The sequence below is a fragment of the Ciconia boyciana genome, chromosome 22, assembly GCF_034638445.1.
Source record: "Ciconia boyciana chromosome 22, ASM3463844v1, whole genome shotgun sequence".
In the NCBI taxonomy this organism is placed as follows: Eukaryota; Metazoa; Chordata; class Aves; order Ciconiiformes; family Ciconiidae; genus Ciconia; species Ciconia boyciana.
Genome location: NC_132955.1, coordinates 649630 through 675954, shown reverse-complemented (window position 1 = coordinate 675954; position 26325 = coordinate 649630). Strand labels below are relative to the sequence as shown.

Sequence of the window (26325 nt, the reverse complement as noted above, 5' to 3'; positions counted from 1 at the left end):
CCCCGGAGCCTGGACCCCAGCCTTTATCCAGCCACCACCCGCCCCGCTCCCCACTAAACCCCAGCCCGTACCCTGCCGGTGCCAGGCACGCCCGATGCCAGCTGGCCCAGCTCCGGTGTCCCCGCCGCGCCGGCAGCAATCCAGGCTCACGGCCCCCCCCCCCCGGCATCCCCCCAACAGCCGCAGGCACCGCTTCTCCTCTACTTGCACCAGGAATTTTGCCCCAGGCTCCTTTTTCCGGCAGGGATGGCAGGAAGGGGCCTTAGCCCGGCTTCCATCCCTGACGGAGGTTTTGGCTGCGCCGGGGGGGATGCTTTGTGTGGATCTTGTTCAAGACATTGTCCTCTGCCAGCGGCCTGGCTTGCCCCCACACCGGCAGCAGCTGCCTGCACAGCAGGCTCCCCAAGCACCGCGGCTCACCAGCCCTTAAAATAAACCTTAACAAGCAGGAGGGGAAGGGCCCAGTCCCTCCCGCCTGGTTCATGTGTGCCTCAAAGGCACGAACAGCCTGACGCTCCCAGAGCCCCAGCCAGACGCTGAACTGGTTAAATATTCATGGCTGCCCCTTCCCCAGGACCCCCGAGGAAACAACAGCAGCAACTTCTCAACCACCAGAGCAGAGTCGGGCTGTCATCAAGAAATCTCTTTAATAAGGATTAAAAATTATGGTATAAAAAAATCAATCCCAGAGCGCTGCCCTTTATTTATTTTTGAGAGATAATCCTCTTTTATTTTGCTTCTGGTTTTTCAAACATTAAAAGCAGCCCTTGCTGGAGCTTATTGTTTCCTAAACCGGCAGACGTGACCTGGAGCCTGGCGGAGGGGCTGCTCCGCGGCAGCCTGCACCTGCCACCACCGGCCGCCCCCCACCCTGCCCGTGGTGTCCCTGCCTGCGGTGTCCCTGCCAGGGGACAAAACGCCACAGGGCCGCGGAGCTCAGCGTGGGGATGAGCCAAGCTCCCGCGTGGGCCCGAGGCTCCGCCGCTCCTCCTGGCTCCTGGGGAGGTTTCCGCTGTGCCCCCTACACCGGCCGTGGGCTGCGATGGCTGAGGTGTCCCTCGGGAAAGGCACGGGCACCCGCTCTGCTGCGGCTGCCTGCAGGCACGGCCAAGGCACCGAGCAGAGCAAGGCGAGCCATGGCCGCTGGCGGCAGGACCCGCTGCCCCAGGACGCTCACAAGCGCCCGCGGTCCCACTCCGTGCCCAGAACAGCCCCGCGAAGGGCCAGGTCTGCTGGGGCCTCCCTGGGGCTGGGCCCAGGGCTGGGGTGTGCCGCGGGTCCTGCTCCATCCCCGCGGGCAGCACCCAGTGGGGTGCCCGCAGTGCCCGGCGCCTGCCGCCACCGCGGAGCAGGGGCACGGTCGAGCTCGCTGGCTCCATCCGCTCCGCTCGGCCAAACCCTCCGGGGCTGGGCACCCCCTGCCCCGTGCCCCCCACCCCCCCCCCGCCAGGGACTCGGCCCTGCTTCCTCCCCGGAGGGCGCACGCCAAGCGAAGCCCAGGGGCGGGAGGGCTGCGGGACCTCCGGGCTGCCCTAGGAGACGACGGTGCCCTGGATGAGCTGCAGCAGCCGCTCCTCCCGCAGGACCCTGGGCATGGGGAGGGGGGAGCCCAGCGCCTCCCGCAGCCGGGCGAAGGCCCCGGCCCCCACCAGGTGCAGGCGCAGGGGCCCGATGCTGCCCTTGAAGCGGAAGGACTTGTAGACGGGGAAATCCTCCTGGAGACACTGGTCCAGCTGCGGGGAGAGGCCAGGCTGCCCGCGCTGGTCCCACACCGGCTTTCCCGGCGGAGCGGCCGTCACCCCCCCCGCAGCCCCCCGGCACCCCCCGGGCCGGGCCCCCCGGGCACCCCCCCGCAGCGACGCATCCCGGCGGCGCAGAGGCCGCCGGGCCAGCACCGCCACCGCGTGGCTGCGGCCACCCGGCTGCTCGCCCACCCAGCCGGCGGGGTGCAGGCAGCGGGGCCCGCCTGCCTGCTGCCTGCCTGCCTGCCTACCTGCCTGTCCACCTGCCTGCCTGCCTGATGCCTACCCGCCTGCTGCCTGCCAACCTGCTGCCTGCCTGCCTGTCCGCCTGCCTGCTGCCCGCCCGCCTGCCCACCTGCCTGCCTACCTGTCTGCCTGCCTGATGCCTACCCGCCTGCTGCCTGCCTGCCTGTCCGCCTGCCTGCCCGCTGCCTACCCGCCTGCTGCCTGCCCACCTGCCTGTCCGCCTGCCTGCCTGTCTGCTGCCTGCCTGCTCACCTGCTGCCTGCCCGCCTGCCTGCCCGCCCGCTGCCTGCCTGCTACCTACCCGCCTGCTGCCTGCCCGCTGCCTGCCGCCTACCTGCCCACTGCCTGTCCACCCGCCCGGGAGCAGAGCCCGCCTCACCTTGTAGCGCTGCCCCTCCGACAGGTCCCGCAGGCCCCGCAGCTCCACGAACACCTCGTAGTGGGGGGCGCAGGCCCCCGAAGAGGCGCCTGCAGCAGCACAGCGAGCACGTTAAAGCCGCCCGCAGCCCCAGGGCCTCGCAGGGCGCAGGAAAGCCGGCAGAGCCCTGGGCCTCGCCAGCCGCGCTTGCGGGGGCACTGGGGCAGCTGGCGGGGGACTCACCCAGCAGGGCACTCTCCACGCAGATGTAGTCGACCAGGCGAGCGCCCGGCCACATGCCCACGGCGCGGCACAGGCTCCGGCAGAACCGCTCCTCAGGGATGCTCTCGCCCCGCACGCTCAGCGCCTGGTTCTCCCTGCGGTGTGGGGCGCCGGGGTGGGTGCCCCATACCCCAGGGATGCCGCCGGCACCGTCCCAACCGGATCCTGAGGTGAGGGGCAGGGGCTGGGGTGTCCTCACCTGCGCACGGGCTCCACCACGGGACACTGCTTGTGGAAGCCGACCACCCTCAGCACCTCCCCGGGACGGCACCTGCGTGGGCAGGGGGAGTGTGAGGTGGGAGCCAGTGCCGGGCATGTGGGGCTGGGGCAGGCGGCCCTCCCGGACCAGGGCAGCAGGGAGGAGGCACCTGTACTCTCCCGGCCGGGCCGTCAGGACCAGCCCATACTCGCGTCCCTCCCAGAGCTCGCCCAGCAGCACCGTCCGTGGTTCCTCTTCAAGCGGGCAGGGCAGGAACTCGCAGAAAGCCCAGTCGGGGCACAGCAGGAATCGGGGCACTGGCTCCTCTGGCCACAGGTTCACACCGAGCAGGGCTGGGCAGAGGGCAGCGCGTGTCAGCATGAGCCCCCCAGACCTCACCGTCCCTGCCCACGCGGCCTCACCCCCCTCCAAGGGGGAACTTCTCAGCCGGTGCCAGGACAGAGCTGTTTTCGGAAAGCAGGCAGGTCTCTCCAGCGAGGGATGTGGCACAGAGATGCACCCACGTCTGCGGGGGTGGGGGGGGTTGTGCTGCCGTACGGCAGCGGTTCCCTCCGTACACCCAGGGCAGGCCATGGGGACAGCCCCGCGTGGGGGACACTCACCTCCCGCTGCCCGGTAGAAGGGGCAGTAGAACGGCAGCCCCTTGCAGTCGGCCTGGCGGAGGGCGTCGCAGTAGAGCTGCTCTGCACCGTGTGCCATCCCCACCACCACCACCTCCAGCTGCGGCCACAGGCGCTGCACGATGCCCTCGAACCCGCGGGCGCACTCGGCCCGGAGCTCGGCCGCCCGGGCGGCATCGGGGGCCAGCAGCGCCTGCAGCCGGCCCCGCGCACCCTCGGGCAGCCCGGGCTGGGGGCTCAGCCTGCCCAGCGCCAGGTCCTGGGCAAGCCGGGGCCAGTCGGCACGCAGGGCCGCCAGCGCGTCGTGCAGCTCGGCGGCCAGGCCGGCCTCCAGCACGTGCAGGGCACGCTCCTGCAGGGCGAAGAGCAGCTGCACCCGCAGAGCAGCGGCCCGCGAGGGCAGGCCGCCCGCCTCGTCCGGGGTGCAGTACAGGGTGGGCAGGGGCCAGCCCGCCGGGGCGCGGGGGTGGCCGGGCGCCCAGGAGAGCAGGGCCGTGCCCCGGGGGGCCAGCGCCTGCGGGAAGGCGGCGCGGAGGGTGTCCAGGTAGAGCAGGGACCCCTGCGTGGGGAGAGCGGGGAGTCAGGCGGGGCAGAGCGGGGCGGCAGCACGGCCCTCCCCGTGCGGGGGGGGGCCTGCGCTCCCCTCCCTGCCCCCTCGCCCCCGAACCTGCAGAGGGGGGTCGGTGCCCCAGCAGCTGCGGAGCAGAGCCCAGGGGCGCAGCGGGGGGACCTGCCCCCCCGGCGCCCCGTCAGGGCAGCTCTGCCCCAGGGGCTGTCGCTCCCGGAAAGCCTCCGAGCCTGCCGGAAAAGGCGCGGGGTGAGGGGGGCGACCCCCGGGACCCCCCACCCCTCCCCTCCGCCCCATCGCTCCGCCGCCCCCTCTCACCGCGGGCCGTGCCGGCGGGCAGCAGCCGCCGCAGCCGCCGCTCCTGGCTGAGCCGCACCTCGCTGCCCAGCAGCTCCAGCCGCCGCCGGTACCAGCCCGCGGCTCGGCGCAGCGCGGAGCGGGCCAGGCGGTGCCGCAGGGCGGGGGCGGCGGGCAGCGCCACGGCCACGGCCACGGCCACGGCCACCGCCACGGCCACCGCCACCGCCACCGCGGGCAGCATCCCGGGGCGCGCACCGCCGCTGCCGGCGCAGCGCGACCCCCGCCCCCGCGCAGGGACCCGGGCACCGGGACGCCGCTCGCCCCCCGGCCCCGCCCCGGGCACCGGCCCCGGCCCCCCCGGCTATTCCGCCTCCGGCAGAAATGACGGGGAATGCCCGCGACCGGCGCCGCCCCCGCCGTCAGCTCCGCCTTATTTTTATTTTCATTTTCTCCTTTCTACAAAAATCCCGCCGCGGCCCCGCCCCCCCCCGCCCAGCGGAGAATTAAATCGCAATTAAAACCCAAGAGCAAACCCCCCCCGTTCTCCACGCCTCGGCAAGAGAAGGCTCCGTTTTAAAAAAAATAGTGCAATTCGTCTGGTTTGCTTTGCTTTCCCCCCCGGAAAACGTCCCCAGACCCCGGTCCCGCGGTATACCCCCCCCCGGTATCAGGACCAGCCCCCCCCCGGCCGCCCCCCATCTGCCCGGGCATCCCCCAGGCCCGGCCCCGCCTGTGCCGGCTGCCGGGGGTCTCGCTGCCGGGGGGCTGCAGGTGGGGGCCCGGCCCCCTACTCGCCCCCCTGCACTCAGGGAGGGGACATGGGGACGCGGACCCCAACCCTGCCCCTGGCCGTAGGGCACCACGCGCCTGCTGTGCGTCATCCAGAGACTGGGGAGCACAGGGCCACCCGTGTCCCCGCGGCCCCTGGCCCAAGGGGGTCCTCTCTGCCCCCCCCCGCCCCCCCGCCCCCACTTACCGTGGCAGGGACCTGCCCCCTCCCCAAGACACACGTGAAACCCAGAGCTTTTGTGTTACAAAAATATTCCGTGCTTTATTTACTCTGTGGTAGAAAAATAACATGCTGAGCTTCTCGGCCAGGGTGAGGGGAGAGGGGGGGGAGGCAGAGGGCTCCGCTCCCCCCACACCGCCCGCACTGCCCGACTGCCCTCGCTGGGTGCCCTCGCACTCTGCCTCCCTCACGCTGCACCAACTCCGGAGGGGGATGCCGAGGCCGGGAGGCGAAGGGGCTCCCGCATCCTTGGGGGGCCAGAGGAGGAGACGAGGTCCAGGAGGGGACCCCGCCGCTGCAGAGCGCCAGCACAGGCCGGGGGGAGCCCCAGCCGACCCTCCCTCCACCCCACGCCAGAGTCTGGTGTGCCCACGCACCCCCTGGGAACGGAGCCACAGGGTAGAAGAAGAAGGCGACACGTACATTCTTAGTGACGACTGCGAAAGCGAACCCGAGGCCGGACGCCGGCCCCTGCCCCGAGCAGCCCCTCGGCAGGGAGCAGGGCGGCTCCAGGGCCGGTGCTTGCAGAAGCAGAAAGCCGAAGCTGGGCCTCTTAAAAGGAACATACAGGAAAACCATGCGACAAATCCGCTGCCGTTTATACAAGGGCATAAACACCAAAGAGCCGGACGCCAGCCTGCGTTTCGGGGCAGCACAGAGCAAATCTCCGGGGCAGGGCCCACCCGCCGCCCCCCCGGCACAGAGACACGAACACAGCACAGTCCCCACAGCACCGCGGCCGAGGGCGGGGGGCCGGGCGCCCGCCCGTCATGACTGGGCGTGGGGGATCCACTGACTGTCCATGGGACGCCGCAGCAGCTCCTCCACGTGCCTCGCCACGTCCATGGTGTCGTCCAGGTCGAAGTCGCCCTCGGGGTCCAGCACGGCGTCAGGGCTGCGGGATGCAGGGGGTGAGGTGGGGGGGGATCGGCCACGGCGGGACGGGGACAGGGGATGCGATACGTACTTCTGGGTGTACATGTTGTAATGGGGCTGGGAGCAGACGGCGGGTGAGGGAGCCTGGTCCATGTAGGTGGCCCCTCCAGGGGCAGAATCGCCTGATGCACTGACAAACCTGTGGGGACGGGGGGCTCGTGAGTGGTGGCATAGGATGGGACAGGCTCCCCCAGGGTGAAGTTGCACCCCAGGAATTCCCACCGCCTCCGACCGGCATCTCCCGAGGCTGGCGCGGTGCCGGCAAGGGACCCAAACCCCACACCCACAAGCAGTGACAACCTGCAGGGTCCCCAGCCCTGAGTGGCAGCACGGCGAGGGGAGCGGCACGGCGAGGGGGGGCATCCGCTTTCCCAGGGAACGCACAGCCCTGCCTCGGCCCCGGGCCCGCGCTCCTCGGCCCCCAGCGCCAGCTCAGCACCGACGTGACCGTTGGTGGTGCCAGGGCCCGAGAGCAGAGGTACCCTGGGCTGCCAGCTGCCCCAGCCGCTCGCCGGGGACGATCCCGTGGGACTGCCCAGGGGCCGTGTTCAGGGTCAGACTTACTCTGGCACCACTTGCTTGATCTGTGGCTTCACGTATCCATCCACGGCTTTAGCTAGAGGAGAGAAGGCAGTGCTAAGGGCCTGGGCTGCTGGCACATGCTGCAAGCCCACGGCAGGGCTGGGGGCTCACGCACGGCCAGCTGCAGAGCCCCCGCAGGGCTGGATGCGGCCCCGGGGCAGAGGGTCGCTGTGAGCCCCGGCTCCACCCCGGTCGGATGCACGAAGGAGAGGGACACGCACGGGGTGAAGGGGCAGCGCTACCTGGCGTGGACTCACAGAGAACCGGCGTGTAGTACTTGGAGAAGACCTCGTCCTTGGGCCGGTCAGGGAACACGTAGATGAGGTAACTGAGGTCCCCGAGGCGGTCGGCCAGGGAGCGGATGGAGAAGTCCCTGGTGGTGAAAGGCATCAGGTTCCAGAACATCCTTTCGGCTGGAAGACAAGAGCAGGGACCGTGGTGAAGCCCAGAGCCACCGGCAGCTCCTGGCCCTGAGCTGCAAGATCACGTTGAACATCAGACAGCATTTCCCGCGCTGCATCCCTCCCCGGCAACATTTAAGGACAAAACGCAAGTTGCCAGAAAACAGGATCAGCCAGGAGGCACAGTGAACTCGAGGCAGGTCTGTCCTCATCCCGGCACACAGAGGGCAGGTCCCCCCCGGCTGCGGGGTGCTCCACGGGGCTTTGCGGTGTTCCTTGGCCACATGAGCCTCCGAAGGACACTCTCACGAAGAACGGTAATGAGCAGACTTGCTGCACGGGGTCACGCCACCCGTGCAAACCCCTCGCACCAGGAAGCACCACGGAGTTGCTGCGTTCTGTACAGCCACGAGTAAGATCCCGTGGCTGGGTGGGACGGTTTAGCCCAGTCCCTCCTCCCCGCCAACGCCAGCGCTCAGGCTGGACATGGCCACGGCTGCACAGGGCAGCCAAGGTGTTCCCGCAGGCTCCTGCGCTCGCCCCTTTCCTGAGGAAGGCTCCTGTGTGCCCGGCCACGGCAGTGCCGGTGCTGGTGCCCAGCCGAGACGCGAGGTGCCGGAGGAGCAGCACCAGCCACACGAGCACGAGATGGCCAGAGTCCCAGGCCAGAGACAGCGGGGCTGGGGGCTGCCGGCTCCCAGCACATACTCACAGGAGTCGAACTTCCATGCGATGGTGATGCCGCCGATCTCCGAGTCACTGAACCGCAGCAGGAAGGTCCCGTCAGGCTTGTTGATGAGCAGGTCATGCGCCTGCTGCTTGTTGACGAAGCCCAGGATGGCCCTAGGCAGAGCGCGGGCGTCAGGGCCGGGCGGGCAGGGGCCAGGCAGCACAGGGCAGGGCGGCTCTTACCCGTCGTTCCAGTGCGGCTTCAGATGCTTCTTCAGCACCTCCATGACCCCGTCAAACCACTGCCAGAAGGTGTAATTCCTCCCGGGCAAGTTTTCCTGTTGAAATCCCCAGAAAATGAGCACTCCTGGCTCCAGCCTCATAGCTGCCGTTAAACAGCACAAGCGTTTGGTGCAGCGGCAGAGACCCGGGGACCTGGGCTGTGGGAGCCTCCAGCGCTGCCAAACCAGGCGCAGGTCAGCCCGGCCAGGCGGTACAGCCCCGGGGGAGCACCAGCAATGCCTCCCCGAGGATGCAAACCGCGTCTGCGGACCCTGCAGCACCCCGCATCCCTCCAAACGGTACAGCCCCGGGGGTACAGCCCTGGGGGAGCACCAGCAATGCCTCCCCGAGGATGCAAACTGCGTCTGCGGACCCTGCAGCACCCCGCATCCCTCCCAACGAGGAAGGCATCGCCTCCTGCCTTGCTGCAGCTGACAGCCATCTTGGTTTTGCACCACACTCCAGCAAGAAACCACTCCTTGGGAGGGATGTGCCCCATCATCCAGCCCCCCGGCATGAGCACTGGTACTGCAGGTGCAGCAAAGCCCCTGTCCCAGAGCACAGCGGGACCCTGGGGCTCGGCGGCTCTCCCGGTACAGAGCCTGGCACAGAGCCCAGCCCGCTCACCCGGTTGAACTGGGACCAGGACACTGTGGTGCTGCTGTAGTCCTCCAGGTGGGAGCTGGTGCTGTTGAAGAGCTTCTGCGCCAGGAACACCAAGTTCTCCTTGGTCAACCCACGGCTGCTCTGCACCTCCGCCTTGAACTTCATGTTGAGTGCCTCGCAGAGCTGCGGCCACTGCACCTTGTCAGGCACGGCGAAGGGCACGCGGCCCTGGGGGGGGCACAGAGCAGGGTCAGCACCGAGCTCTGCCTGCCGCCTCCCAGCACGTCCCCGCCAGAAGACCGAGCCCAACTCCCGCAGCTCCCCGGGGGCGGATGGAGCCTGTCCTGCCCCGCCATGGCGCTGGCACTCACGGGCTCGGCGAAGGCATTGTCCCAGAGCACGGTGGCCGTGGCATTGTTGTCCTGGCTCCCATGCACGATCACCACCACAGGCAGGGACAGCGTCTGCCGGGAGGAAGAGGACCAGGATGGGCCATGGGGCACCATGGGAGCATCGCCCATGGGCACCCCTGAGCCACCCCAGCCTGCACGGGCACCCTGTGGCTCCAGCCCAGCCCCACACCCGTGGGCACGGTGCCCGTGGCTCACCCAGGCCCTGCAGAGGGGACGTGGCTGGTGGCTTTACCTTCACCTGGAAGACCAGCTCGTTGCCACCAACACTGAACTGCGACTCAAAGAGGATGGTGAACTTCTCCTCTGTCACTGACTCAGCCCCACGGCGGTCCGAGCGCTTGATCCGCTTCAGGGACTGCAGGGACACAAGGGGTGAGCCCAGGGGGACAGATGGGGACATGGGGGGATACCAGGGAGAACACAGGGGGGGTGCAACACAGATGGCGACACGAGGGGCGAACACAGGGGGACACGAGGGGACGGGAAGGTGGGTGCGAGCATCGGGAGAGGGGAGCCAGCAGCACTCACCATGTTGCGGAAGTGGGCGCTGAGCGTCCCCGTGGCCTGGTGATACTCCATCACGCAGCAGTTGTTGAGGATCTCCCCGCTGCTTTCGCTGCCGTGGGAAGGCGCAGGGTCAGGGGGATCAGCAGGGCGACTGGAGCCCATGCGAGGTGCAGCCCCCCCACCCCCAGCTCCAGGTCCTGCTCCCCCCTGCCTCGGCGGCCCCAGCCCCCCACTGCGGCTCCGTCCCCCCCTGCAGCACAGCACAGCCCCCCGGGCATTACTTGCGGGTGCTCTCGTTCTTCAGCAGGGCCTTGGCTTGCTGCTCGCTGATGATGGTGGCCTTCACCTGGGGGGGGTTCATGTGCACGTTCAGCTTCCCCCCCACCAGGAGCCGCACGGTGGCTGCGAACTTGGTCTGTGTCTTCAGCACCTGGGGAGGCTGCTTCTCGATGATGAAGGTACTGGGGGGGGCATGGGGATCAGGGGCAGGCAGGCAGAGCAGCCCCAACCCAGCCCCCTCACCCTGCTGGGTGCCTCAGCCGAGCTGGGCCCCCACCTCTACCTGGTCACCAGGGCGGAGATGATGTCGGTGATGGTGCCGTTCAGCTCTGACAGCATCTCCTCCACCGGGCCCGGGATCGGCAGCTGCTGGCACAAGTGCTCAGCACGGCGGATCTGCTGCCGGTTCTGCCAGATGATCTCTGCCAGCTTCTCACACCTGGGGGGAGTGGGGCTCAGCACCGCGCCGGGGCTCAGCACCCTGTCCCACCCCGCTGGGCATGGCCGGCACTGGCACCCACCAGGTCTGCAGCACGTCCAGGGTACCCTCGGGGGGGCCCCCGTTCCCCGCCAGCTGCTGCCGACGCTTCCACTGGATCAGCTCGTCGTCCAGGATGGTCGTTTGCTGCTTGCGCAGCAGCTGCAGCGTCTTCTGGTGCTTCTCGGCCAGGTCCTGCGAGGCGGGACGGCATTACAGGGTGCGGGGACGGCGGCACAGCTGGCGCGGGGCCGGGGCGGCAGCACTCACCACGCGGTACTGCTGTAGTGTCTGGGCCTCTCGGTGCAGCCAGGCCTCCAGCGACGCCTTCTTCTGCTGCAGCGTCGTCTCCCGCGACAGGCGCTCCTGGGGGCCCAGCTGGGAGAGCTGGGAGAACTGGGCTGGGGGACGGGGCGTGGCGTTAGGGCCGGCACCGCCAGCACCCTGGCTCTGTCACCCTCTGGCCCCCCACCCACCTTGGAGACGCATGTTCTCCTGGTACTGGATGATGAAGTACTCCTGTGTCTGCTGCAGCTTCTTGAGTTCGTTCTCCGAGTCCTGCGTGATGAGCCGCAGCTCCTCAAAGGTCTGGTTGATCTGCAGGTGCTTCTGGGACATGGCGTCCACCAGGGAGCCGGCCGGCGAGGGGCTCTGCATGGGGCATGGGGAGCACTCAGCATGGCAAAGGGGACTCTCCCCACCCCCTGGGTGCCGGGGGCAGCGGGGACCCAGAGCACCCCCTGCCTCAGGGCTGCTCCCACGACCCCCGTGCTGGAGACCCCGAGCATCCCCCCATCCTGTGGGACCCCTTCCCTCGCCCCCCACGATGCAGACGCCCCGTGGCCCCCACTCACGTTGTTTGCCTCCCGCACCAGCCGCTGCTCGTGGTAGAGGATGTGCCGGATGCAGCGCACCAGCTCCATGGGGCACCGGTCATACGTGTTCTGCAGGGAGAGCGCAGCCTGAGCCGGGCACGGGGCAGGGACACCCCCCAGCCCCGCAGCCCCCGCCCACGGCCCCCCACTCGCCTGCAGCTGCGTGGCGTAGTGCCCCAGCTTGATCTTCAGCAGGAAGCCGTCTTCGCCCACTTGGTGGTCCGCCTTCTTCTGCAGCTCCTGGATCAGCCCCTCCAGCAGCTGCGTTGCCTTCACGTTCTCCTGGGGGTTGTCGAGGTCGATGGAGTCCCTGCGCGCGCGGAGCAGAGCGGTGGCGTCAGGGCAGCCGCGGCCCCGCACGGGGGCTCCCCGGCAGAGGTGGGGACCTGCCGGCACACCGGGGCAGGTGCTGCCAAGCCCAGCACCCCCCACGGGGACGGGGACCCCGCTGACCTACCATGCCTGGCTCTCGATCCACTGCGACAGGTAGTGCCGCACCTCGATGGGAAAGTGCTGCCCGTAGAGCGCCTGCATCTGCCGCAGGGCTTCGCCCTGGAGCTGCTGCGCCTGGATCCACACTGCCATGGCTCACCACCTGCCAGGGAGACGGGCTCGTCAGGTCACTGCGGCCATCTGGGTGCTGCGCCATGGGTGGGGGTCCGGCCTCGGCCGCCCCGGCAAGCCCTTTGCAGGAGCCTCCGGGTTCTCGAAGCCCTTTGCAGGTTCCTGCAGGTTCCTCCAGGTTCTCCGGTGCTGCCGGAGCCGCCTCCAGCTACCAAAGGAAGGGGTGTGCCGAAGGGGACCCCGGTTCTGAGTCCCTCCCTCTTTTCTAGGGAAAGCCCTGGGGCTGTCCGGGGCCATGAACGCGCCTCTGCGCTGCCTCTCCACATGGTAATCATTTCCCCTTGCTGCGCCGCGGGATCACAGCCGTCGCTGGCCACGCAAATGAGGAAACGGGGCCGGGGGGAGGGCTGGCGAGAAATCCAGGGTGACGCAGAGCCGAGGCCCCCCCTGCGCTCTCCCTGGCGCCTGCCCACACCCTGGCAGTGCTGGCAGGCGGGCTGGCAGGAGCAGCCCCGTCCCCGAGGGCCCGTGCGGCACCGCAGCCCCCGGTGGGTCCCGGGTCCCGCAGCCACAGCACGTCCCACGCACCAGCGCTGCAGGGGAGACACCAGCCGGAGCGCGGAGCTTCTCAGAGCAAGCTTTGGGGCGGCTCTGGCTCCACGCAGGAGCGCTGCCAAATCCCACCCGCCACGCAGCTCCGGCACCCCGGCTCACACGGGGCAGCTGCAGCAGGCAGAGAGAAAGGACGGCCAGGGACGGCACCTATAAAAAGCCAGAGCGTCCCCTGCCGCAGTTATATCTGCAGCTTGGTGGGGCCTCAAAAAACAACCTGGCGGTGGAGTCTTTGAGGGCGACGCGATGATGAGCGATGAAGGAGGGCCTGGGGGGCTTGCGGCCCTTCCAAGCCAAGGATGCAGCAATAAATAGCATTTACACACACTCACACCCAAACCACCCGGGATTTAGTATCGTGTGGAGGTGCCGGGCAGGGGCGCGAGGCCTCGGGCTGCGTCCCAAGGCCGCGTGGCCAGGACAGGATCCGGTTACTGCACCGGCTGGTGACAAGCAGAGGGAGCAGGGGCTGCGCCTCCCTCCCTCCCTGAAGCACTTTCTACAGCCTCAGAAACACCCGGAGGACGAGGGGCTCCAAAAGCAGCCGGTGCTGTCCCACGGGCAGGGGAGCACACCGGGGGGCAACAGCGGCAGCAAGAGCAGCAGCCATGGCCAGAGCCCGAGCCCTGCGCACCCGCCTCCTACACAGGAAGAGGAACAATAACTGAGAGCTGGCTAAAAATGAATTTTTCCCCTATAAAAAGGGAGGAACGTTTCCACATTCACAGAAATTGCCGAGTTGGAAATCCTACTGGCAAGGAGGGGCCTGGGGAGGCATAAAAATGTAGGCAAGGAGGGGAAGGGAAGGCAGGATGGCCGACAGCAGGACGTGCGCTGGCAGTTAGAAATTGCAGACACTTGATAAGGGGCATCGGTGAGAACCGCTGCCCCGGCAGAGCTGAGGAGAGCAGCCACGGCCGTGCCAGTGCCACCGCGCCACAAATGGCCAAAGTTCCGGGAGCAGCGGGGATGTCTGCACGGACACAGAGCAAACAAAGCTGCCCTGCCTATTGAGAAAATGGTGATCTCTTCCCATCTCGCGGTGACAAAACACTTCCTATTCCACTCCAGCGTGTTGTTAAGCAACGAGTCTCAGGCTGCTGCTGCGGTGAGCCAGCAGACACTGTGTTCGGCCGGCACCGTCCTGGGAGCAGGAGCATGAGCATCGCTGCTGGGGTGCCCGGCGGAAGGCGAGCCAGCATCACGTCAGCCTTTACAAGGGGACCGTGCAGCGGCCGATGGTGGCATGGCTCACCCAGCGCGTGCCCCGACTGACGGCAGGGCTGTCCCTGGGGCCGTGCCACCCTGGCGGATAAGCACACCCCAGAAAACCACTCATGCCAGGCTTGGACATGACCTCCATGGGCATCATCCATGCAACAGTGGGCCTTTCTCCAAGCACCTCATTTTTGTCTTCCATGTCTCACCCATGGACCGACAAACCAAACCTCCCCAGGATCCGCAGGGTGCCCTGAGCACCCTGGCACGAGTCACCAGTGCCGCCTGCCATAAGCAAATGAGGCTTTCCAGCCACGAGACCCGGCAAGGCTAGGGCAACAGCTCTGCTTCAGCAAGAGGTACCGCAGCACGGTCCCACCATGCAGCTGGAGTCGCTGGCATTTCCAGGCAGCCCCGCACTCCTGCGCCCGGCTGGCTGCTGGCAGCCAGTGCCCTGGCTTGGTCCATGCCCATGCCCACACTCCTCAGCAGCACCCCCGGCTGCCCCGGGCGAGGGCTCACGGGGACCTCCTTGGAGCCTTGGGATGGTTTCACGCCCGCGCCCAGGGAGCGGCTCCCTCCTTGTGCTCCCCCTGCCAGTGCATCGCCCCAGCCCTGCAGCCACCTGGCTCAGGAAACCTCTCCAGGGTCAGGCAGCCAGGGCCTGCTCCAGCCCACCGGCGTTTACCCACCCCAGCGCCATCCCCAGCCACGGCGCTCGCCGCGGCTCTGGCACCCCAGCAGGGATGGGCAGTGCTGCTGCAGCATCACGCGTTGCCACGGGTCAGCCATGCTGCAGCCGCCGGCCACACACGCGCTCAAACAACTGCAAGAGACAGATAATTGCAGTGGTTTAAGCTACTTTGCATTTACTTGCTGGCAGCAAGCTTAACCCACCCATTACCGCAGCTTGGTTAACCAGCAGCAACTCAACAAGCCACAGCAACACGCTCACCGGGGACTTATCGCCTGCGAAGCGGCGCACATGGCAGCTTCCCGGAGGTAGGACAAGTGCCATGGAGGCCTGCAGGGACAGAGCTGGCAGGGGCGGCGCAGAGGGGATACACTGGCGGTCGTTGCTTTTGCATCCGACAGCCCCGCTCCCCGCTGCCGATGGGGAGGCACTGCCAAACTGTCCGCAAAATGGGTGAAACCCACCCAAAAAGGGCTCTCAGAGGGCCAGAGGCAGCGGGAGAGGAGAGGACGGGCAGGGAGAGGCTGGCAGCACTGCTGGGGCCAGGGGCAGCCAGGGGACCCGACGTGACCACCCCGGGAACGGGCCCCAGCCGCAGCGGCAGCCCCGGGGGCAGGAGCGGTGGCACCTCCCGGCCGCAGCAGCGGGCTGGCACCAGCGCCAGGTCACGAGCTGCAGGAAAGCCAGAGCAAGCCAGCGCGCGTCCGCGGGCAGCAAAAAGGAGGGAAATGCCTCACGGGGCGAGGCCGGCGGCAGCACCTTCCCACATGCCATGGGCATGGCAAGGCCCGACCACGGGCAGCGCCCGCCCAGGGGCCGGGGCCGGCACCCGCACCGCCGCGGATGCTCGCAGGGTGCTCGCCGTGCACAGCCACCCCGGGGACCTCCCCGCGGGCAGGCCAGCCCTGCCCCGGTGCCGGCACGGCCCCTGACCGCAGCCCCTTGCCCGGTCCCGTGCCCCGGCTCTCGGGCCAGGCCGGGGGGCCGCGGCAGAGGGCTCCGGCCGTAACCCCCCGCTCCCGCACGCCTGCCCCGCACAGCCCCTCCGCCACCACGGCTCCCGCACTGCCCTTTGCCCGGTGCTCCCCCGGCCCGGGGCTCTCCGGAGCCGCGTCCTCCCCGGGCACGGGCACGGCGCTTGCCCCGGTGCTGGGCTCCGGCAGCAGTGGCTCCGCGCCCGCCGCCGCCGCCGCCTCCCACCCCAGTAAACACGCGGACACGTGGTTTCTCGGCACCTCCGGGAGCCCACGATCGCTTCCAGGTCAGAGCCGGCCTCGCTCGCGGCCGCAGGGCCGGAGCCTGCCCGCCTCACGGCCAGCGCTGCCCGGGGGCTCCGGTCCTGCCCCGGCCGGTGCCGCTCCTGCGTCCCCCGAGGGCAGCCCCAGGCAGGCTCCCTCCGGGGCAGGATCCGGCCCCCAGCCAGGCCCTGGCGACAGCGGTGCCGGCAGCCGCTCGGCAGGCAGAAGGGCTCCGGTTCCCCAGACACGGACTCCCACCCCCGCCCGCAGCAGCTCAGCCCAGGGGAGCGGCTGCAGCCCCTGCGCAGCCCAGCGGCCCCCCTCAGCCGGACCCCTGCCGAGGGCTCCCCCAGCTCGGCCCCCCTCGCCCTCGCCTGTGGGCCTGCCGGCTGCAGGCAGCGAGCGCCGCGGCGCACCACGTCCTGCCCCACAGCTGGGGGGCACAGAGGGCTCCGCACGCGCCCCGGGGCCGCCTCAGCTGAGGGCTCCCCCACGCACGGGCTTGGCAGGGCCAGCAGAGCCCCGGGGCTCAGCGAGGTTCCCGGCCCCTCCGGGGCACAGGAACCACAGCCCCGGCACGGGGTGCCCCGTCCCGCAGCTGCACTCACCCAGGGTCGGGCACCGCTCTGCCCCTCGCACCGCTCCGGCGTCCCGGCCCCGGGGCAGCCCGGCCGCGGCTCCAGGCAGGCGCTGCCAGCACAGCCGGGCTCCCGGGGCAGCCGTTTCGCAGGCTGCGTGCTACAGGAAGGAGCGGAGAGCAGCTATTTCCTTCCAAAATGTCAGCTGCCTGCACAGGGCAGCCAGCCCCGGGCTGCCGGCAGCTTCCTCCGCCACCGTTGCGTGCGTGGTGCCCGCTGAAGGAGCGGGACCGGCACCCCCGCCACGCTCAGCCCCACACTCCTCCCTGGTGCCAGGGCCGGGCACAGCCTCTGCCCGCCGCAGGTCAGTGGGGCTGAGCCCCCCGAGCCCCCATGGGCGGCCAGTAGCCGGGAATGGGACCCCAGGGACCGATGCAGGAGCTCAGCATGGGGGGAGACGGGACGGACTCACCTGCAACCCCCGGCTCCGCTCACACCCCCCCAGCACACAGCACGGGGGCAGAGCCTGCACCGGGAACACCGGGGTGCCCGTGAGCAGCCCCCAGACCCCCTGGCCGTGCCTGGAGCTGCTGGCTGGGGCTGGTGGGCACCGGGGAGCCAGCGCGGAGGGCCGCGGTGCTGGGAACAGGGCAGCTCGCCCGTTTCACGCCTGCCTGTGGTTTCCAGCTTTCGGCTGGGAGGCAGCAGCGCCCGCCCGGCGCAGGAGGCGAGCTCCTTCTAGAAGCTTGGTGCTTTGATGGGTTTTGTTTGTCTCCCTCAGAAGCACGGCAGCAGCCAACGGTTTTGCCCCGGTGGCAGCCGACTGCCCCAGCCCACCAGAGTCCTCAGCCCACACTCGAAACTGCCGGGGTCGGGCGAGCGTGGCCGGGAGCCGCAGGACTCACGGAAGAGGCATGACTAGCTCTGGAAACACAACGTGCCCCCCTGAGGGCAGAGGCGATGGGCCCTGCAGCTGGCAGGCAGAGCCCAGACTGGCAGTGCCGGGACCAGCCGGGCTTCCCAGCAGCTTTGGGAGCTGAAAATGGGGAACTCGCACTGTTACAGGAACGAGGAAACCCCACGCGCAGCCTGACGCTGCTCAGGGAGAAACTGGCCCCACACGCAGGTGGAGATGCCCCAGCCGGGGACCGGCGCTGCCGCACAAGGTCCGGGGGGCCTCAGAGCCGGGGGCTGCCTGCGGCTCGGCTCACGCCACAGGCCTGGGGCTGTACCTGCCCGCTGGCATTTGCCGCCCTCGGGAACGGTTTTTCTCCCCTCTTCAGATTTTCCCTTCCAACCACAGAGGCCCAGAAACCTGCGTCAAATCAAAACCACCAAAATACCCAATGAAATCCCAGCAAAATCCCTCGAATCCAGGGGCTGGGACCTAGAGAGAAAATTGCCCCGGTGCAGCCGCACCCAGATACAGGCGCTGCCCCGGCACCGGCAGGATTCCCTCAAATACTAAGCATGGAGCAGGACCGGCACCGGCAGGACCTGGGTCCCCACGGCAGAGCGGGGGGGCCATGGCTACGCTGCCACCCCCCCGGCCGAGCTCGCCACAGCGCACGCAGGAGGGCCAGCCCCGTCCCTCAGGGTCGCCCCGGCGAGGCGAGCCTGCCTCACCGTATGGGGCACCAGGTGCCCAGGACCACCCGCCTGGCCCCGGCACAATGAGCTGGCTGTGCCGGACCCCGGGCAGGCTGGGCTGGCGGCTGCGGCTGCTCAGGAACAACGGGGGCCTGTCTGGGTGCCGGGGGGGCCGGGGACCGAGCGGAGCACGGCAGCGCGGTGCAGGCAGCCTGCCCACCCAGACAGATGCAGGCAGCCAGTGCTGGAGCAGGAGCCAAGCGCTGGTGGGCAGGATACACCGCACAGCCACATCGGCAGAGCTGAGTGCCCACCCGGCCCCCACAGGCACGAATCCAGCGTGGATCTTGCGGGACATCCGCCACGGGGAGCCCAATCCCCACCAGTGCCGGTGCTACCCCCGCCGTAAGCCCGCAGACAGGATTAGAGTGGCCTGGGCAGAGCTTTAATTACTCCCGGCTCCCTGGGGCCAAGCAGCCGAATTAACTGGCCGCAGGGCTGGTGTGGCAGGGAGCTGCCAGCTCCAGCGCCTCGGGGTCCTGGGGCTTCCCCGGGGCTCGGTGGGGGGATCCCAGGGTGGGTGGGGAGCCACTGCCCACCATAGCATCCCGGCTCCGGGCAGGCACTGGCCCTCGCCCAGGAGGGGATGCACAGCCGCCACGTGCCAGGGCACTTGCTGAAGGTAATTTTCCTCCACAATAATAACGACCCACCCCAACCCCCTGTAACGCCACGCTGAGGGTGAAGCATCTGCCTGCAGGAGGTGCAGCCCCCAGGGACTTGCACGCTGCCCTCGCACCCGCTCCAGTGCAGCGGGGAGGGTCCAGCTCGGGTCCTCGTCCTCCATCCCAGGAGGGAAGAGGCATCACCCCGGACACGCCCTGGGGAAGGGCAGGGAGGCGACAGGATCCCAGCGACCCCCCCAAGGATGGGGCGGCAGCGTCAGGCTTAGGAACGGGCCAGGCAGATCTGGGACAGGGGAGAAGCCCCTGCAGCCCCACCAGCCAGTTCATCCTTGGGTTGCCCCTTCCAACAAAGCAGCCAAGCAGAGCAGCCACCTCCCCAGGGACCCCGCAGACGCCCTGGGTCCCACCCCAGCCCCCCAGCACTGAGGCCGCCTCCAGCGTGGCCCCAGGATCATTGCTAATCCCTGCTCAGACCAGCACCAGCCCAGGAGAGACGGGCTGGTCAGAAGGACCAGAGGATTAAGCTCATTTCAGTGTCGAATTAGTCCCGATTGGGGTCTGGAGACAGAATTTCATTTTATCTGCCATGCTCCAGCGAGCGCACACAATCGCACTAATCCAGTCGCCGGCGAGGCTGGATTGGCAGAGCAGGACCCAGGCGGGCTGGAGGAGACGCAGGCAGCGCAGGCACTGGCTGCACTGCTCCGGCCACATCCATCCCCTCCGGCCGATGCCGCGCTGGTGCTCTCGGCGGGGCAGGGGAGACGGTGCAGGAGCCTCCCCCGCCACCGGCACGGCCGTCCCACGGGATCAGGCCAGCCCGCGCGACACGGCACAGGCACCTGGGGGGCTGGGGCAGGACAAGGACAGCAGGTGAGCAGGGACAGGCAGAGGGATGCCAGCACACCGAGGGCACCCGCTGCCCTGCCCGACCACCCTGCCCGGGGAAGAGGCACCGACCACACTGTGAGACAGCGCAGGGTACGTGCAGTACCCATCACGCAGCCGCGGTTGGGCGGGCAAACCCTCACACCCTCGTCCTCCGGAGCAAACACCAAACACGAGCTGCAAGCACCCGGCTGCACACGAGGATGCTCAGCCCACAGGGGACACTGGGTGCTGCTCTGTGCCCACCGCCAACAGCAGCCGGCGTGGAGCCTACGTGGTGTCTGGGAAAATGCTCGCCAGCCCTCTGCCTTGCCAGCCCTCGCAGACGTCCCAGCCCCGCAGCACCCCGCTGTCCCTGCCCGAGGGCAGGCTCAGGCAGCACACCGTGGCACAGCGCCGGGCTCCTGCCGGTGCGGGCCGACAGCCCAGTGACGTGTCTGGTCAACAGGAAAACTGCTCCCGGGCATCTCAGCCTCCGCTGCAGCGGGCAGGCAGGGCAGGGGCAGGCAGGGCCCAAGCCCTGTGCTGCCAGGCACTAAGAGCAGTCGAGGTGCGGGACAGGCAGGTCCTCCCGGAGCAGCCCCCACACCCCCACCGTGCTTTGCCCCATTCGCAGCCGCCAGGCACCGGGGTTCGCGTCCCGGCAGCCGCAGCAGCTCCGCACAGGGAGACGCTCTCGCACCGGGTCAGCGGCACAGAAGGGAGGGATGGTAAAGCCTTGCCTTCAGAAGAGGGGGCACGCAGACACCCAGGGACGCGGGCAGGAGGGGGGGCTAGTCGGAATGGGAATAAAGAGCCAAAACACCAATGGTTTCTGCAACAAAAATCTCATTCAGAATAGGTAAACCTCACAGTCAAACCTGGCCAGGGTTAAACCCAGCATTCATCCCCAATGCACACAAATGCGTCCAGGTGGGAGAGCTGGGTTTCGGCTTTCCTCGCCCCAGGACATGCTCTGCAGCCCCAGGAGCAGCAGCAGCCACTGACGGTGCTGGGGCAGAGCAGAGCCCTGGCCTCCGGGCTGCACCATGAGCTCCCCACCTAAGCATTTCCAAAAGGCTTAGGTGACTAATGGGGTTATAAACGGAGCGTGCCGGGCCAGGGCAGCCGTGGCACCCAGAGCTGCAGCCCGAAAGCGCCAGGGCCGCATGTTAACACCACCAAATAGGACAGAGATCATTTTACAGCTGTTTTAGCCAGTGCGAGGGGCTCGGATACGCTGCCAATGAGAGCTGCGTCTTTCTCTGCTTTGCAGACAGCCATCAAGTGAGAGGGACAAAAAGCCAGACAGAACGCGCACCCAGCACTCAGTCGCTCGGCGGCTGGGGCCGTGCCGACGCCGCACCGGCTCTTCGAGCTCTGCCCCAGCACCAGCCTTTTCCCCAATTCCCTCCCTGGCAGAGCTGTGCTATAAACCAGCATTTACATCTCACAACAACAGGAAGACACAAAGTTGCAGCGAAAATGGAGATTGCAAAACTCACCAGTGACTGTTTGAACAGGGAGCGAGTTGTGACCATGTTACGGTTCGGCTATACCACCGCGGCCACCCGAGCCCAGCGAGAAGCTGCCCGGCAGCACATCGCTCCCCAGCTTGGTGGAAAGCAGGAGCTGGCACTAGGGGAAACGCAGGGCATGAAGTGCGCCCGCCTGCGAGCAGCCAGCACTCCCAGCCCCTCTGGTGCAGCTAGATGGGTGGATTCTGCTTTATCAGCAAGTCAGCTCAGCCCTATCGGCCAGGAAGCCGTGTTCGCATGTGTGCCTCCCCCTCGACATTTCCCAACGCGGCAGGAGAAGCGGTTCACGGCAGCCTACCTTTTATCAGCCAGCAGATGTTGCTAGAACTGTTGCTGCATGTAAAATTCAGGCATGCCCAGCGCCGCTTGGATCCTGCAGCAGCCACGTGGTGCCAGGGTAAACACACCCCCCCTTCCTCCTGGGATCAAAACACTTGGGGGTTGCAAAATAGACACCCCATGAAAGGAAAGGCATGCCACAGAAACATTACAGCTGTCGAGGCTACTTCTCCCAGAGCATGCTGGAGCCCCAGAGCCAGCAGCCAGCACAGCCTCCCAGGCCGTGGAGCCGAGCCCTGACCCGTCCTGGCGAGGCAGGGACCAGCGAGCCCCTGCCTCTGTCCCCCAGCAGACGCAGCCCTGCGCTGGCTCGCCCGCGGTGCGTTCGGCCCCGTAACGCGGAGGCTGCTCCCAGGGCAGCACCCGCAGCCGCGCGGTGGGAAGCGGGCAGCCACTGCAGCCGCGCCAGGCAGAAGCAGGCACCCAGGGGATGCCGATGGGAGGGAGGTCCTCCTCAACCCCGATGCCATCCTGCCGTGGCTGGGCTCCTGACAGCTCCCCAGGGTTGCTGTGAAGCCTGTCGAGCGCAGCCTGGCTTACAGTAATTCCTTGCAAACCAGAAAGTCATTTCCCAGCTGATGGGGCTGCTTTACTGTACTCAGCACAGCACAGTCACCACTCACCGCCCCACCACCCACGCCGTAGAGGAGTACAAGGAGCAGGGATTTTTCGCAAGCAGAGTATCTGGGTTTTGCTATCACTTGAGAGAGAGCTGGGAAACCCCACGGCGAAGACCTCACAGCCACTTTGGAGTCAGCACTTCCCCTGCAGCGAGAGGGGAAGGTCCCTCCAGAGGCTCTGTGCCATCCTGCACTGAGCATCCCCAGCTGCAGTTCTGCATCCCCAGCACCGCTGCCAGCATTCCTTGTCCTGCCCCGAAGCACCGGCCTCAGGACAAGGCGGGAGCACCAAAGCCAGCGAGGTGGCTCTAGGGACAACTGCCAGGGAGCAAACACCTCCCGAAGGAGGACACTGTCAAAGTGCCGTGAAATGCAGAGTGGGTGACAGCCGCCCGTCACACCCCATTCCCAGCCCGGCTCTCCTGTGGCCCCGGCCACGGGCTGTTGGCACCTCTCAACCTGCACTGGAGCTCCTCCTCCACATGGCTGCACGAGTGGCACAGCACGGCACGGCCCTCCGCGGCCCCAGGGACAAGCCCTGCTCTCCAGAGACGGTTATAAAACCCAAGGAGACGGTCTCCTTCCTCACGTCCAGCACCTCGGGGGACCTGGGAGCCACATCAGGTCGGGCTGCGATCCTGACGGCTTTGGGAGCACCTAGGCTTGCTGCAGCAGTCTGGGAGTCCCCGACACCCCCAACGCCTCCCCCTCACCGGAGCCACGCAGACAGGGCAGAGCCACGCTCGGTGCTGGGCCCCAAGCAAACCTCCCTCCAGTGCGGGATCGCTGTGCTGGTGCAAACACATCAAAGCACGATGGCAAAACTCGGCTCGAAATCGCCACCAAGAGAGCATCGCAACAGCAGCCAGCCCTCCCGTGCCAGCGCAGGGCTGCGCTCCCTGCAACAGGCGCAGAGCCTTCCTCCCGAAGACGGGGCACGGGGATGAGAGGGAACAAAGTTCCCACAGTGCAAGGCTGGTTCCCTGGTGCCCGCCGTGGTGGACAGGCTCTCCAGACCACCCCACACCGGCTGCCAGGGCTCGCACAGCTCCGGCTGCAGCCACGAGCGCCGCCGGGGACACGGGCCTGGCCGCAGGCAGCTGGCGGGGTGAGCCAGCACGGGGCCAGGAATGTCCTGCTGCAACAAGGTGACCCATGCTGCGGGGATGTCGTGTGCCATGTTCCCGCCACGGGTGAGCCACGTGGCCCTGCACTGCAGTCCCGCCACAGCAGCGCCGTGCCCTGCACCCCTCAGCAATGCACCCCAACCACCGCGAACGAACCGCTTGTTGTCACTGCCTGTCCCCTGTCCTCTGCCACGGGGCTCCCCTGAGCACAGCGGGGCACGCGGGCTCCTGCCAAGCCTCACCACGAGTTCACGCGAGCCAACGGCCCCAGCTCCGCGCTGCGGCCGACATCGGAGGTGTTACCGCCGTCAGCAGTTCAGGCGGAGGCAGAGCCGGGGAGCCCTCGGCAGCACCGGCGCCTGCACCCCGGTGCCGACGCGACCTGGGCGCTGGAGACCCGGAGCCGCTTGGCGTCACGGCGAGGAGCTGCCGGGAGCCCGGCCCGGTGCGAGGCCGGCGGTGGCGGCCGGCTGGGCACAGGGCCCTGACAGCTCCCGCGCCCCGCCGGACAGGTGGCTGCCGCTCCCCCGGGCTCGCGGTCACCGGGCTGCGCGCCCCGGCCGCCGCACGAGCTGGGTGAAAGGGCACCGGGCGCTGCAGTCCCCCAGGGTGTCACCGCTCCCGCCTCGCGCGGGGCAACGTTTTCCATCCGCCTTCCCCGCTGCCCGCCAGCGCGGAGCCGCGCGTCCCGCCGCCGGCGAGCGGGACCCCCGCTCCCGCCGTTGCTGCCCCGATCCGGCGGCCCGCCCGCGGCGGGACCCTCGCCGGCCCGGGGCCGGGGCTCGGGGCCGGACCCCCCCCCCGCGCCGGGACGCCCGGCGCCGCTTTCGGCGCTGCCCCCGCGCCGCCGCTCAGGCAGGGCCCGGCCCGGGGCGGCGGCGGCGGGAACCGGCCCCGCTCCGCCGGGCGACGAGCGCCCCCGCCCCGGGATGCGCCGCGGCCCCGGGCACCGGGACGGCCCCGCCGCCCGCCCCGGCCCGCGCAGCGGCCGCGCAAAGTCCGCCCGCCCCCCCGGGCGCGCCGCGCCGGTGGGCGGCCCTGCTCGCTGCCCGCGCCCCTGCCCGGCCCCTCCGCCCGCAGCCAGGCCGCGGGCCCGGCCGGCGCCACCGCCACCGCAGCGCCCCGCGCCCGGCCCCGCCGAGGAGCTGCGCCCGGCCGGGAGTTACGAAACACCCGAAACATTCGCCGACGGGCGGGGGGCGGCGAGGCGAGGCGCGCCCCGAGCCCCGCGCCCCCGCCGCCCCCGCCGCAGGTGCCCCCGGCCCCGGCCCCGCCCCCCCCCCCCGCCCGGGCCGCGGAAAGCGAAGGCGCCCCCGGCCCCGGCCCGGGCCCGGGCCCGGTCCTGGCCCCGGCGGCGATGGCGGCCCCGCGCCCGCCCCTACCTCCGGCCGCGGCGGCGGCTGCGGCTCCGCTGCTCCGGCGGCTCTCGGCGCTCGGCTCCGCCGCCGCTCTGCCCCCTCCGGCCGCCGCCGCCACCGCCTGCGCCGTCCCCCGCCGCCGCCGCCCGGCCCGGCCCGGCCCGCGCGGCACCGCCCCCCCGCGGCACCGCCCCCCGCCCGCCCCCGCCGCGCCACCGGCACCGGCACCGGGTAACGGCACCGGCCGCCGGGCACGGGCGGAGCCCGAGGCGGTCGCAGGCTTCCGCACCGGCTACGGCGGGGCACGAACGGGCACCGGAGTTTGGCGCCGGGTACCGGGGAAGCGGCGCCGGGTGTTGGTGCTGGGCACGGGGCTGCCCAAACCGGTACCGGGCCTTGGCAGCGGCAGGAGCCAGCACCGGCACCGGGCGCCGGCACGGGGCCCTCGCACCGTGGGGACCCACTCCAACAGCAGCACTGGCCGTGGGGGGAGCCCGCCGCAGCACTGGGCGCCGGCACCGGGACCAGGTCCCCGGCACCAAGCGCGGCCGGGAGCCCCCACGGGCACCGGGACCCCCGTCCGCGCCTCTCCTTTCTCACACATCCTGCCCGCTCCCCCGGCGCTCTGGCCATGTGCCCCTCGCCGCCATCCCTGCCCGCGGGACCGGCTTTTCCCCCGCAGCCACCCCAGCCGCCCACCCACCCTGCCGCGCGCTGGCCGGCCCCTCCGCGGCACATCCCCGACAGCCGCCGGGCCGCGGCGAAGCTGCAAACGCTGCCCGTTGCACCTATTAATATTTCTTAATGGTTTCTTTATGCTGCGCTGCCGGCAGGCCTCGGCTGCCTCCCGCTCGCCCTGAACCTCTCGGAGCAGAGGCTGCGCGGGCTCCTGCGCCCAGGGAGAACGAGTTTCCCACGGGAGCCGTGTGGGCCCCGCTGGGGTTTGCATGGGAGTACGAGGAGAGAAAGGAAATCCCATCCCGTCAAGGGCAGGATGAGTAACGCCACAGCCCTGGCTCCCGCCGGCTCCGCGGGCTTCCTCCCTTCTGGCTACTCAGCCGCAGGCACACGGGGCCACCTGGCACGAGGGGCACGGTGCCAGGGCTGCTCCAGCGGCTCGGGCTGGGCTCGCAGGGAAAGGCTCCCACGCTGCAGGGGCGGCGGTGCTGGCCAGCCCGGGGGTGCAGGGGGAGGCCACCAGGCAAAGCCGGGGAAAGTGGGACTGCCAGCCCGGGGAGCTCCCAGGGCAAGGAGCCTCCGGGGACAGGAGCCATCCAAAAGGCGAGACCGGCAGGGATGAGCGTAGCAGCCACGAGCCACCTCCCGGCGACAGAGTCCCGCCAGGTTTCCTTAATCCCTGCACGTGCCCACACGGTGCAGCAGCCGCTCGAGCAGGTACATCGACACTAGGGTGTAGCCCCGGGCCGCTGGCCCTGGCAGGATTTGGGTGGTACCACAGCCGAGGACGGGGGCTGTCGCAGGACGGGAGCGCCAGCCCGGCGTCGCACGGTCCTTGGGGTTTGCCAGCTCTGGCGAAGCACCTGCTGTGCCAGGCCGGGGCTCCCCACATGTGCCTGATCGGGGCTCCCTGGATCCCGGTGTCCTTTTCCCTCACCGCCGTGGTACCAGGCAGCCGCACACGTGGCTGGGGGTGCCTCGTGCCCCTCTGGCCAGTGGCTGCACCAGGCCCTCCATGTGAAACGAGCTCAGCTCCCCTGTTTGGATGCGGATGCCCTCTCCCGCTGCAGGCCCCGGGCTGACACCGTGAGGCTGCGTGCATGGCCGGGGTTCGCGCTGCGGCTGGGTCCCCGGTGCTGCCGCAGCCTCATGCACCGACGGGGTGAGGATGCTGGGAGCGAAGGCGGGGGAACGGGCACCAGTGCATCTCCCTCTCCCGAGCTGCCACATCCCCCGCGAGCTGTA

The 26325-nt window shown here is 69.2% G+C and overlaps 2 protein-coding genes across 4 annotated transcripts; both read right to left on the bottom strand.

Annotated features, from left to right (window-relative positions):
• Nucleotides 1-679: 679 nt before the first annotated feature.
• Nucleotides 680-4687, bottom strand: GHDC (GH3 domain containing). Its single transcript, XM_072886044.1, has 8 exons — nucleotides 4355-4687; nucleotides 4136-4266; nucleotides 3451-4027; nucleotides 2997-3180; nucleotides 2828-2899; nucleotides 2590-2723; nucleotides 2368-2456; nucleotides 680-1733 (listed from the first exon to the last, which is right to left on the bottom strand). The coding sequence occupies exons 1-8, from the start codon at nucleotides 4575-4577 to the stop codon at nucleotides 1533-1535; spliced, it is 1611 nt and encodes a 536-aa protein (XP_072742145.1). The 5' UTR covers nucleotides 4578-4687; the 3' UTR covers nucleotides 680-1532.
• Nucleotides 4688-5926: 1239 nt separating this feature from the next.
• LOC140662403 (signal transducer and activator of transcription 5B) lies at nucleotides 5927-24569 on the bottom strand. Of its 3 annotated transcripts, none has more exons than XM_072885830.1 (19): nucleotides 24427-24569; nucleotides 11831-11968; nucleotides 11527-11683; nucleotides 11353-11442; nucleotides 10975-11149; nucleotides 10769-10899; nucleotides 10542-10693; nucleotides 10304-10459; nucleotides 10023-10202; nucleotides 9763-9850; nucleotides 9467-9589; nucleotides 9193-9285; nucleotides 8843-9049; nucleotides 8177-8271; nucleotides 7977-8107; nucleotides 7106-7276; nucleotides 6846-6897; nucleotides 6313-6420; nucleotides 5927-6240 (listed from the first exon to the last, which is right to left on the bottom strand). In XM_072885830.1, the coding sequence occupies exons 2-19, from the start codon at nucleotides 11956-11958 to the stop codon at nucleotides 6114-6116; spliced, it is 2364 nt and encodes a 787-aa protein (XP_072741931.1). In that variant the 5' UTR covers nucleotides 11959-11968; nucleotides 24427-24569; the 3' UTR covers nucleotides 5927-6113. The 3 variants fall into 3 exon arrangements, with proteins under 3 accessions (XP_072741931.1, XP_072741933.1, XP_072741932.1); XM_072885832.1 differs by having other exon boundaries at nucleotides 7121-7276; XM_072885831.1 differs by lacking the exon at nucleotides 24427-24569 and adding an exon at nucleotides 16308-16455.
• Nucleotides 24570-26325: the final 1756 nt, after the last annotated feature.